This window comes from Oncorhynchus clarkii, chromosome 16, assembly GCF_045791955.1.
Source record: "Oncorhynchus clarkii lewisi isolate Uvic-CL-2024 chromosome 16, UVic_Ocla_1.0, whole genome shotgun sequence".
Taxonomy (NCBI): Eukaryota; Metazoa; Chordata; class Actinopteri; order Salmoniformes; family Salmonidae; genus Oncorhynchus; species Oncorhynchus clarkii.
In genome coordinates this window covers 34,266,123-34,279,822 of record NC_092162.1, presented here as the reverse complement: position 1 = coordinate 34,279,822, position 13,700 = coordinate 34,266,123, and the positions used below count along the sequence as shown (strand labels likewise).

Sequence of the window (13,700 nt, the reverse complement as noted above, 5' to 3'; positions counted from 1 at the left end):
CTCTCTACGATTTGTATTTAAATACCTTTGACTATTGGATGTTCTTTTAGGCACTTTAGTGTTGCCAGTGTAACAGTATAGCTTCCGAACCAGGAACACATCGACAACAGCCACCCTCGAAGCAGTGTTTCCCATCGCTCCACAAAAGCCGCGTCCCTCACAGAGCAAGGGGAACAACTACTCCAAGTCTGAGCGAGTGACGTTTGAAACGCTATTAGCGCACCCCGCTAACCAGCTAGCCATTTCACATCAGTTACACCAGCCTAATCTCGGGAGTTGATAGGCTTGAAGTCATAAGCAGAGCAATGCTTGAAGCATTTTCACGCTTCGTAGCCAGATTATCTATAAGTAACACCATTGACTTACACAATACAGGTTTAAATACTTTAGGATGATTTTTAAATGAAGTGTGAAAATGCTAATATAGGTACCATTAACTTGCATTGGATTTGTGCCACAAATGTTAAAGTTGGCATTTGAAACAGTGACTGCTGTCGAACCTAGTCAAAAGCCTGCTTACATGGTAAGGAAACCAATATATCATTTTGTCATTTGGGTGAACTCTCCCTTTTAACATTGAGCTTGTGGGGTATCTTTAAAAAAAATGTATCACCTAATAGCAAAAGCGGCACCATCTAGTGGTCAGAATCTGGTAATATCAGGATGTAGGATAGAACATGAACTTCAATGACTAATTCCTCTGAACAGGGGGAAAAAAACGTTCACTGGGGATAGGTGACGTAGGATGAAGAAGCAATACGCCGAGCCACAGCTCCATACTACTTGTCAGACCCTGACAACTGATACTAAATACTCGTTGTCAGGAATGCTAATAACTGTTTCTAACAACAAACGATTTCAGAAAAATCTTTACTGGTGGGTGTCAATCCTTTTTCTTGTTCAGTTTGAGGTGGAACGACCCTGCTCTGTCACTGTGGCTAGGAATGGGAAGGTGTAAAACAGTGCCACCAAACCCCACAAGAAGTTTGGGTCAACATTGCAAAAGGCAGTTGAGAAATCTGTTTCCACGTTGGTGTTATTTCCCCATCTTCAGACTTTCTCTTTAGGTTTCATTAGTTGTCATTAACAATCTCAGTTATTGTAAGTGCTGCTAAAAAAATAATATCCAGACACCGCTCCTACGTTGTCAAGCTATGAGTGGAAGTTTCGAGTCAGACAAACCGAGAGGAGACGGGATAGGGAAAGAGAGACTGAGGAGGCACGCTTTCCCACATCTCTTTTTCTTTTCTCTTGTCAGTATTTGAGTGACGGGTCAACATTTCTCCAGGGAGACGGTTTCCCACATACGTTGGTTTGAATGGCTTCTGTAGCAAAGACCTACAGTATACAGTAGTTACATTCATACAGATTCCTAGATACCTGTAAGGTACTGAGGCAAAGGTAAACAAGGGTGTAGCACATTTGGGTCTTCATTCTTGCACTGTATGCGTCTGCGTGAGACCAGGATATTCACCACCAACCTTAACCTTAAAACTAAAGTAAACTTACAGCCTATTGCTGTAAACAAACCTATGACGGTAAGACCGGACTTGAACCAGCATTTTTGTATTTCCTCTACTACCCATGCAGGCCTTTTTGCACAGAATCCGACAAACTGCAGAGGAGCAACAATGTCTGTCACCTGAGCATGTCAAGGTAAATATGACCTTTGCCTTTTTTAAACCGTCAGGATTATCCTGTAGATGTTTGGGCCATAATCGCCTTGTAATCTCTTCTGCACAGAGAAAAGTGTATTGTGGCACTGTAACGCTTTGATAATAGTTAACATCGACATGCTTTATAAGATACTGACCTTGGGTGAGTATGTGTGTCACAATTTTTAATACAAAGTGAAGCGTTGAAATGACCGAAGTACTGGGAGTGTATGTCTCTGCTACCACAGACCCTGTTTTCCAACATCGAGTCCATCCTGGACGTTCACAAAGAGGTTCTGTCTGCAGTGGAGGCCAGCCTGCAGCCGGAGCCGCAGCCTGGGCACGGCCTTGGACATGTCTTCCTCCAGTTTGTGAGTGACACACACTTCCATTCACACACACACGCACACGTGTATACACACACAGAGACCGGCATGATCATAAACACAGTCTCACACACACACACACACACACACACACACAGAGAGACCGGCATGATCATAAACACACTCACACACACACACAGTCAGCTCTACTTGTTGAGGATTAACCTTCAAGATGGCTGAGAATGTAAAAGCCCTCCAACTCTCTCTTTCACATGATATACACAATCCACTCCCCCCCCCCCATTTCACTCCCCCAGCCCCTCAAAAAGCCTGTATCCTGTTAACCAGAAAGACCCCTCTATCTGGGGTGGCAGGTAGCCTAGTGGTTAGATCGTTGGACTAGTAACTGAAAGGTTGCAAGATCAAATCCCTGAGCTGACCAGGTAAAAATCTGTTGTTCTGCCCCTGAACAAGGCAGTTAACCCACTGTTCCTAGGCAATCATTGAAAATAAGAATTAACTCTTATCTGACTTGCCTAATTAAATAAGATAAAATATCTGTTGCCTGCCAGCCCCATGCAAGGCCCCTGTCACTGGCATCAAATCAAAATGTATTTGTCACATGCGCCGAATACAACCTTACGGTGAGATGCTTACTTACATCCCCTTCAGCAGATTGATTTCCTCCTCCCGCCTTCTCTTCCTCCCTCCTCCTTATCCCACCCTTTTTGAACTAATTTGGCCCTTGGGGAGAACCAATAACTGCCTTTGTTGGGGGAAGAGAGAGTGTCAGTCATCAATGGGACAAGTCACGGACACACACACACTGAGGGGACTTTGTAGAATAAGATACATTGAATGGAACATTAATTCACTTGACGGAAAGTATGCTGTGAATGGTGTTTGTTCAAAGGGAAAGCTCGGTCAGTATTATCATTGTTCGTTGTATCAATTGAACGGATTTCGAAATGCCTTAAACTTCTCAATTAACATCTTTCAACTTCAGAATTTCAATGATTGAGAGACTCACCTGTCATTTTTTTACCCAACTAAAATATTCTATAATAAGGTTTTTCAATAAGTTATAGTAAATCGGGCTGTGCAGTAGTACCTGAGAAAGTGAGAGGCATCCCAAGTATTCCACATATGGGGTTTTGGTGACAAAACGGATGGCACTGTGATAGACTACATCCAGTTTGCTGAGTAGAGTGTTGGAGGCTATTTTATAGATGACATCGCCGAAGTCAAGGAGCGGTAGGATGGTCAGTTTTACGAGGGTATGTTTAGCAGCATGAGTGAAGGATGCTTTGTTGCGAAATAGCCGGTTCTAGATTTAATTTTTGTTGGATATGCTTAATGTGAGTCTGGAAGGAGAGTTTACAGTCTAGCCAGACACCTAGGTATTTGTAGTTATCCACGTATTCTAAGTCAGAGCCGTCCAGAGTAGTGATGCTGAATGGGCGGGCAGGTGCGGGCAATGATCGGTTGAATAGCATGCATTTAGTTTTATTTGCATTTAAGATCAGTTGGAGGCCACAGAAGGAGAGTTGTATGGCATTGAAGCTCGTCCCTCCGATTTGACACACTGAGCTCTATCAGAGAAATAGTTGGTGAACCAGACGAGGCAATCATTTGAGAAACCAAGGCTGTTGAGTCTGCCAATAAGAATGTGGTGATTGACAGAGTCGAAAGCCTTGGCCAGGTCGATGAATACAGCTGCAATGTCTCTTATCGATGGCGGTTATGATATCGTTAAGGACCTTGAGCGTGGCTGAGGTGCACCCATGACCAGCTCGGAAACCAGATTGCATAGCGGAGAAGGTACGATGTGATTCAAAATGGTCAGTAATCTGTTTGTTAACTTGGCTTTCGAAGACCTTAGGATGTAGGATAGATATAGGTCTGTAGCAGGTTCATTGATAAATTGTGTGAGATTGAGGGCATCAAGCTTAGATTGTAGGATGGCCGGGGCCGATGCATGTCCCAGTTTAGGTCACCTAGCAGCACGAGCTCAGAAGATAAATGGGGGGCAATCAAATCACATATGGTGTCGAGGGCACAGCTGGGGGCAGAGGGGTGGTCTATAGCAAGCGGCAACGGTGAGACTTGTTTCTGGAAAGGTACATTTTTAGAAGTAGAAGCTCAAATTGTTTGGGTACAGACCTGGATAATAAGACAACCTGCATAGTTCTATCTTTGCAGTAAATTGCGACACCGCCCCCTTTGGCAGTTCTATCTTGTCGGAAAATTTTATAGTTAGGAATGAAAATGTCAAGGTTTTTGGTGGTCTTCCTAAGCCAGGATTCAGACACGGCTAGGACATCCGGATTGGTGGAGTGTGCTAGGGCAGTGAATAAAACAAACTTAGGGAGGAGGCTTCTAATGTTAACATGCACGAAACCAAGGCTTTTACGGTTGCAGAAGTCAACAAATGAGAGAGCCTGGGGGATGGGAGTGGAGGTAGACACTGCAGGGCCTGGTTTAACCTCTACATCAACAGAGGAGGAGTAGGATAAGGGTACGGCTAAAGACTAACAGAACTGGACGCCTATTACTTTCAGAATAGAGTAAAAGGAGCAGATTTCTGGGCACGGTAGAATATTTTCAAGGCATTATGTACAGACAAAGGTATAGTAGGATGTGAATACAGTGGGGATAAACCTGTGCTTATAGTGATAATGAAAGAGATATTGTCTCTAGAAATAGCATTTAAATCAGGTGATGTCACTGCGTTGTTGGGGGGGTGGAACTAAATTGTTAGCCGAGGCGTGTTGAGCAGTGCTAGAGGCTCTACAGTGAAATAAAACTATAGTTACAAACCAGAACAGCAATCGGCACGGCATGGTGACGTTTGGGAAAGGCATGCGTAGCCGGGTGATCATACAAGTCCAGTGCGTGTCTTCAGGCAGCTAGCGGCATGGGGCTAGCAGGCTAACAGAAAGGCCTTAGAGGGATGACGTGATGGAGGGAAGTCTTTTGTGGCCCCCTCGTGCAGTTACATGAGCGGACGGATCAGCAGGGCTCCGTGTGGTAAACCAGGCCAATTGGCAAAATATGTATAGTGTCTGAAGAAATATGTCCGAAGGGCCTCTTAAGCCAGCAGTCCAATGTACTTTAGATAGCTAGCAGGCCGCAGATTAGCGGCTGTGCGTTCAGGGGTCATTAGCTGCTATAATTCCAGGTGGAAAAAAATACAAAATATCATAAAAAAATGTCATTTAAAAAAAAATAGATTCAGAGCTTGCGGTAGGAATCTGGAGATATCGAGAAGAATAAGTCCGACTAGCTCTGGTTTAAGTCGCGCTGTACAGACTGGCGAGAGTTGTCCGGGATAAAGGTAGCTGATGACCGCTAGCAAAGGATAGCTGACTGCTAGCTAGTGGCTTCGGAATGTATTCAATGGGCCTCGTAAGCCAACAGTCCGTTGTGCTCTAGACAGCTAGCATTCAGGGGACGTTAGCTGCGAAGGTCGGAAGGTGAGAAGGTTCGGAGCTTGCGATAGGAATCCGGGGATATGGAGAGAAAAAAATAGGTCCGGTATGCTCTGGTTGAATCGCGTTGGACAAACTGGCGAGAGCTTTCCGAGCTAGAGGTTAGCTGATGACCTTTAGCTGGCTAGTTTATGTTGGAGAGATTCCAGTAAAAGGTTAAGAAAATACGTTAGAGAAAAATCAGGTCCACACCACATTGGGTGAGGCGGGTTGCAGGAGAGTATTTTGAAGTAAGGTTTTAGAAAAATATAAAAAGATATTCGAAGAACAACATATAAAAATGTATATACACATGGGACACGACAAGACGAAGGACAAATGCGTCTGACTGCTACGCCATATTGGATTGAGGGAGACCTAAGACAACACAGCAAGGCAGAAACGCATGACAACACAGCAAGGCAGAAACGCATGACAACACAGCAAGGCAGAAACGCATGACAACACAGCAAGGCAGAAACGCATGACAACACAGCAAGGCAGAAACGCATGACAACACAGCAAGGCAGAAACGCATGACAACACAGCAAGGCAGAAACGCATGACAACACAGCAAGGCAGAAACGCATGACAACACAGCAAGGCAGAAACGCATGACAACACAGCAAGGCAGAAACGCATGACAACACAGCAAGGCAGAAACGCATGACAACACAGCAAGGCAGAAACGCATGACAACACAGCAAGGCAGAAACGCATGACAACACAGCAAGGCAGAAACGCATGACAACACAGCAAGGCAGAAACGCATGACAACACAGCAAGGCAGAAACGCATGACAACACAGCAAGGCAGAAACGCATGACAACACAGCAAGGCAGAAACGCATGACAACACAGCAAGGCAGAAACGCATGACAACACAGCAAGGCAGAAACGCATGACAACACAGCAAGGCAGAAACGCATGACAACACAGCAAGGCAGAAACGCATGACAACACAGCAAGGCAGAAACGCATGACAACACAGCAAGGCAGAAACGCATGACAACACAGCAAGGCAGAAACGCATGACAACACAGCAAGGCAGAAACGCATGACAACACAGCAAGGCAGAAACGCATGACAACACAGCAAGGCAGAAACGCATGACAACACAGCAAGGCAGAAACGCATGACAACACAGCAAGGCAGAAACGCATGACAACACAGCAAGGCAGAAACGCATGACAACACAGCAAGGCAGAAACGCATGACAACACAGCAAGGCAGAAACGCATGACAACACAGCAAGGCAGAAACGCATGACAACACAGCAAGGCAGAAACGCATGACAACACAGCAAGGCAGAAACACATGACAACACAGCAAGGCAGAAACACATAACAACACAACATGTTAGCAACACAAAACATGGTACAAACATTATTGGGTACAGACAACAGCACAAAGGGCAAGAAGGTAGAGACAACAATACATCACTCAAAGCAGCCACAACTGAGTGTATGTGATTGAGTCTTTGAATGAAGAGATTGAGATAAAACTGTCCAGTTTGAGTGTTTGTTGCAGCTCGTTCCAGTCGCTAGATGCAGCAAACTGAAAAGAAGAGCGACCCAGGGATGTGTGTCATTTGGGGACCTTTAACAAAATGTGACTGGCAGAACGGGTGTTGGATGAGGGCTGAAGTAGATATCACAGATGGGGAGGAAGTGAGGCCTAAGAGGGTTTTATAAATAAGCATCAACCAGTGGATCTTGCGACGGGTATATAGAGATGACCAGTTTACAGAAGAGTTTAGAGTGCAGTGATGTGTCCTATAAGGAGCATTGGTGGCAAATCTGATGGCCGAATGGTAAAGAACATCTAGCCACTCACCTTTACCTGCCGATCTATAAATTGTCTCCGTAATCTAGCATGGGTAGGATGGTCATCTGAATCAGGGTTAGTTTGGCAGCTGGGGTGAAAGAGGAGTGATTACAATAGAAGAAACCAAGTCTTGCCATACTCCCAAGTACTTGTTTGAGGTGACTACCTCAAGCTCTAAACCCTCCGAGGTAGTAATCACACGTAGGGAGAGGGGCATTCTTCTGACCAAACCATATGACCTTTTTGTTTCAGAGGTGTTCAGAACAAGGTTAAGGGTAGAGAAAGCTTGGACACTAAAAAAGCTTTGTTGTAGAGCATTTAACACATTATCCGGAGAGGGGCCAGCTGAGTATAAGACTGTATCATCTGCATATAAATGGATGAGAGAGCTTCCTACTGCCTGAGCTATGTTGTTGATGTAAATTGAGAAAAGCGTGGGTCCTAGGATTGAGCCTAGTGGTACTCCCTTGGTGATGGGCAATGGCTGAGACATTTTTACTTTATACACTGCACTCTTCGAGAGAGTGCAGACCAGGCCAAAGACCCATCAAAGACAACAATACTCCTTAGCCCGGCCCACAAAAAGAGAATGGTCTACCGTATCAAAAGCTTTGGCCAAGTCAATAAAAATAGCAGCACAACGTTGCTTAGAATCAAGGGCAATGGTGACATCATTGAGGACCTTTTTAAGGTTGCAGTGACACATCCATAACCTGAGTAGAAACCAGATTTGCATACCATAAACCTCAAGAAAGCCTGTCAGTTGATTATTGACAAGTTTTTCCAACACTTTTAATAAATAGGGCAAAATAGAAATGGCCCTATAACAGTTAGGATCAGCTTGATCTCCCCTTTAAATAAAGGACGATCCGAACCGGCTGCCTTCCAAGCAATGGGAACCTCCCCAGAAAGGAGAGACGGGATTAAAAAGGTTGGAGATAGGCTTGGCGATGATAGGTAGGAGCAGCAATCTTAAAGAAGTAAGGGTCTAAACCATCTGACCCTAATGTGTTTTTGGGGTCAAGTTTCAGGAGGTCCTTTAGCATATCGTACTCAGTGACTGCCTGCAGGGAAAAACTTTGTATGAAGAGCTTGGGAAAAAGGGGGAGAAGCATCAGGGATAGTCACATTAGTGTGAGGTGAAGAAATGTTGGATGGGCAAGGAGGCATGGAGTCAAAAAGGAATCCTGACTTAAAGAATTGGTGATCAAATAGCTCAGCCATGTGCTTCTTGTCAGTAACAACCACATCAACGTTAGATACAGGTAGTTACAGTACCAGTAAAAAGTTTGGACAAACCTACATTCCAGGCTTTCTTTATTTTTACGATTTTCTACATTGCAGAATAATAGTGAAGACATCAAAACTATTAAAATAACACATATGGTATCATGCAGTAACTAAAAAAGTGTTAAACAAATAAAAAAAAATGTTTTAGATTTCAACGTAGCCACCCTTTGCCTTGATGACAGCTCTGCACACTCTTGGCATTCTCTCAACCAGCTTCATGAGGTAGTCACTTGGAATATATTTCAATTTACAGGTGTGGCTTGTTAAAAGTACTTTTGTGGAATTTCTTTCCTTAATGCGTTTGAGCCAATCAGTTGTGTTGTAGGGTGGTATACAGAAGATAGCCCTATTTGGTAACAAACGACAGTCAGTCATTACTTTACGACCCGGTCAATCCGGAAAATGTCAAGAACTTTGACAGTTTATTCAAGTGCAGTCACAAAGTTAGTTACCACCCTCAGAATTCACAGCAAAAAGCAATTCCTCAACATACAGTCGAAGTCGGAAGTTTACATACACCTTAGCCAAATACATTTTTCATAATTCCTGACATTTAATCCAAATAAACATTCCCTGTTTTAGGTCAGTTAGGGTCACCACTTTATTTTAAGAATGTGAAATGTTAGAAAAATAGTAGAAAAATTATTTATTTCAGCTTTTATTTCTTTCATCACATTCCCAGTGGGTCAGAAGTCTACATATGCTCAATATTTGGTAGCATTGCCTTTAAATTGTTTAACTTGGGTCAAACATTTCCAGGAGCCTTCCACAAGCTTCCCATAATTGGTTGGCCCATTCCTCTTGACAGAGCTTGTGTAACGGAGTCAGGTTTGTAGGCCTCCTTGCTCGCACACACTTCTTCAGTTCTGCCCGCAAATTTTCGGGCTTTGTGATGTCCACTCAAATGCCTTGACTTTGTTGTCCTTAAGCCATTTTGCCACAACTTTGGAAGTATGCTTGGGGTCATTGTCCATTTGGAAGACCCATTTGCAACCAAGCTTCAACTTACTGACTGATATCTTGAGATGTTGCTTCAATATATCCACATAATTGTACATCCTCATGAAGCCATTTATTTTGTGAAGTGCACCAGTCCCTCCTGCAGCAAAGCACCCCCACAACATGATGTTGCCACCCCCGTGCTTCATGGTTGGGATGGTGTTCTTCGGCTTGCAAGCCTCCCCCTTTTTCCTCTAAACATAAAGATGGTCATTATGGCCAAACAGTTCTATTTTTTGCTTCATCAGACCAGAGGACATTTCCCCAAAAAGTATGATCTTTGTCCGCATGTGTAGTTACAAACCGTAGTCTGGCTTTTTTATGGTGGTTTTGGAGCAGTGACTTCTTCCTTGCTGAGCGTCCTTTCAGGTTATGTTGATATAGGACTCGTTTTGCTGTGGATATAGATACTTTTGTACTTGTTTCCTCCAGCATCTTCACAAGTCCTTTGCTGTTCTGGGATTGATTTGCACTTTTGCGCTTAAGTACGTTCATCTCTAGGAGACGGAACGTGTCTCCTTCCGGAGCGGTTTGACGGTTGCGTGGTCCCATGGTGTTTATACTTGCGTACTATTGTTTGTACAGATGAGCGTGGTACCTTCAAGCATTTGGAAATTGCTCCCAAAGATGAACCAGACTTTTGCATGTCTACCATTGTTTTTTCAGAGATCTTGGCTGATTTCTTTTGATTTTCACATGATGTGGCACTGAGGCACTGAGTTTGAAGGTAGGCCTTGAAATACATCAACAAGTATACCTCCAATTGACTCAAATGTTGTCAATTAGCCCATCAGAAGCTTCTAAAGGCATGACATAATTTTCTGGAATTTTCCAAGCTGTTTATTAAAGGCACAGTCAACTTAGTGTATGTAAACTTCTGACCCACTGGAATTGTGATACAGTGAATTATAATTGAAATAATCTGTCTGTAAACAATTGTTGGAAAAATTACCTATCAAATCAAAATGTATTTTTTTTGTACATGCACATGGTTAGCAGATGTTAATGCGAGTATAGCAAAATGCTTGTGCTTCTTGTTCCGACCATGCAGTAATATCTAACAAGTCATCTAACCTAACAATTTCACAAAAACTACCTTATACACACAAGTGTAAAGGAATGAATAAGAATATGTACATAAAATATATAAATGAGCGATGGCCGAACGGCATAGGCAAGATGCAGTAGATGGTATAGAGTTCAGTATATACATATGAGATGAGTAATGTAGGGTATGTAAACATTATATAAAGTGGCATTGTTTAAAGTGGCTAGTGATACACGTTTATTACATACATTTTTTAATTATTAAAGTGGCTAGAGATGAGTCAGTATGTTGACAGCAGCCACTCAATGTTAGTTATGGCTGTTTAACAGTCTGATTGCCTTGAGATAGAAGCTGATTTTCAGTCTCTCGGTCCCTGCTTTGATGCATCTGTACTGACCTCTCTTTCTGGATGATAGTGGGGTGAACTATGGTGGCAGTGGGGGAATCTTGTCCTGATGATAATTTTGGCCTTCCTGTGACATCATGGAGTGTAGGGGTCCTGGAGGGCAGGTAGTTTGCCCCCGGTGATACGTTGTGCAGACCGCACTACCCTCAGGAGAGCCTTACGGTTGTGGGTGGAGCAGTTGTCGTACCAGGCGGTGATACAGCCCGACAGGATGCTCTCAATTGTGCATCTGTAGAAGTTTGTGTGTTTCTGGTGACAAGCTGAATTTCTTCAGCCTCCTGAGGTTGAAGAGGCACTGCTGCGCCTTTGTCACCACGCTGTCTGTGTGGGTGGACCATTTCAATGATGTGTACTTAAAATTGATGTGTACTTTAAGGAACTTAAAACTTTCCACCATCTCCACTACTGTCCCGTCGATGTGGATAGGTGGGTGCTCCCTCTTCTGTTTCCTGAAGTCCACGATCATCTCCTTTTTGTTTTGTTGACGTGTGAGATTATTTCCCTGACACCACACTCCGAGGGCCCTCACCTCCTCCCTGTAGGCCGTCTCGTTGTTGTTGGTAATCAAGCCTACCAATCTAGTGTCGTCTGCAAACTTGATGATTGAGTTGGAGGTGTGCATGGCCACGCAGTCATTGGTGAACAGGGAGTACAGGAGAGGGCTGAGACTGCACCCTTGTGGGGCCCCAGTGTTGAGGATCAGCTGGGTGGAGATGTTGTTTCCTTCCCTCACCTCCTGGGGGCGGCCCGTCAGGAAGTCCAGGACCCAGTTGCACAGGGCGGGGTCGAGACCCAGGGTCTGAAGATTAATGACGAGTTTGGAGGGTACTATGGTGTTAAATGCTGAGCTGTAGTCGATGAACAGCATTCTTACATAGGTGTTCCTCTTGTCCAGGTGGGTTAGGGCAGTGTGATGGCGATTGCGTCGTCTGTGGACCTATTGGGGCGGTTATCAAAGTGGAGTGGGTCTAGGGTGTCAGGTAGGTTGGAGGTGATATGGTCCTTGACAAGTCTCTCAAAGCACTTCATGATGATGGAAGTGAGTGCTACGGGGCGATAGTCATTTAGCTCAGTTACCTTCGCTTTCTTGGGAACAGTAACAATGGTGGTCCTCTTGACGCATGTGGGAACAGCAGACCGGGATAAGGATTGATTGAATATGTCCGTAAACACACCAGCCAGGTGGTCTGCACATGCACTGAGGACGCGGCTGGGGATGCCGTCTGGGCCGTCAGACTTGCGAGGGATAACACGTTTAGGTGTTTTACTCACGTTGGCTGCAGTGAAGGAGAGCCCGCAGGTTTTGGTAGAGGGCCGTGTTAGTGGCACTGTATTGTCCTCAAAGCGAGCAAAGAAGTTGTTTAGTTTGTCTGGGAGCAAGACATCGTGGTCCTCGACGGGGCTGGTTTTCATTTTGTAATCCGTGATTGAATTTAGACCCTGCCACATACCTCTCGTGTCTGAGCCTTTGAATTGAGACTCTACTCTGTCTCTATATTGATGCTTAGCTTGTTTGATTGCCTTGGGGAGGGAGTAGCTACACTCTTTGTATTCGGTCATGTTTCCAATCACCTTGCCCTAATTAAAGGCAGTGGTTCGCGCTTTCAGTTTTGCGCGAATGCTGCCATCAATCCAGGGTTTCTGGTTGGGGAATGTTTTAATAGACTCTGTGGGAACAACATCACTGATGCACTTGCTAATATACTCGCTCACCGAATCGGCGTATTCATCAATGTTATTGTCCGATGCTTTGCGGAACATATCCCAGTCCACGTGATCAAAGCAATCTTGAAGCGTGGATTCCGATTGGTCGGACCAGCGTTGAACAGACCTGAGCACGGGCTCTTCCTGCTTTAAATCAAATCAAATTTATTTATATAGCCCTTCGTACATCAGCTGATATCTCAAAGTGCTGTACAGAAACCCAGCCTAAAACCCCAAACAGCAAGCAATTCAGGTGTAGAAGCACGGTGGCTAGGAAAAACTCCCTAGAAAGGCCAAAACCTAGGAAAAAAACAGGCTATGTGGGGTGGCCAGTCCTCTTCTGGCTGTGCCGGGTGGAGATTATAACAGAACATGGCCAAGATGTTCAAATGTTCATAAATGTCCAGCATGGTCAAATAATAATAATCACAGGCAGAACAGTTGAAACTGGAGCAGCAGTTTCAAGCTTTAGTTTCTGTCTATAGGCTGGGAGCAACTAAATGGAGTCGTGGTCAGATTTTCCGAAAGGAGGGCGGGGAAGGGCTTTATATGCGTTGCGGAAGTTAGAATAACAATGATTTGATGAGGTTTTGAGGTTTTGCCAACCCGAGTTGGGCATTCGATATGCTGATAAAATTCAGGGAGCCTTGTTTTCAGATTAGCCTTGTGAAAATCCCCAGCTAAAATAATGAAGCCTCAGGATATGTGGTTTCCAGTTTACATGGATCTAGTTTTTTCAGGATCCGTCTGTCTGTTTGGGGGGAATATACACGACTTCAATCATAATCACAGAGAATTCTATTGGTAGATAATGTGCTCGGCATTTGATTGTAAGGAGTTCTAGGTCAGGTGAACTAAAGGACTTGAGTTCCTGTATGTTATGATCAAGCCACGTCTCGTTAATCATAAGGCATACACCCCCTTCTTCTTACCAGAGAGATGTTTGTTTCTGTCGGTGCGATGCGTGAAGAAGCCA

At 44.3% G+C, this 13,700-nt stretch overlaps 1 protein-coding gene across 1 annotated transcript in view; it reads left to right on the top strand.

Moving 5' to 3' along the window:
- Positions 1-13,700, top strand: part of LOC139368344 (phosphatidylinositol 3,4,5-trisphosphate-dependent Rac exchanger 1 protein-like) — a 141,272-nt gene that overhangs the window by 29,860 nt on the left and 97,712 nt on the right. The window contains exons 2-3 of the mRNA XM_071107108.1: positions 1,591-1,656; positions 1,904-2,026. Coding sequence (XP_070963209.1) covers positions 1,591-1,656; positions 1,904-2,026 — 189 coding nt within the window. The remainder of the gene's footprint in view (positions 1-1,590; positions 1,657-1,903; positions 2,027-13,700) is intronic.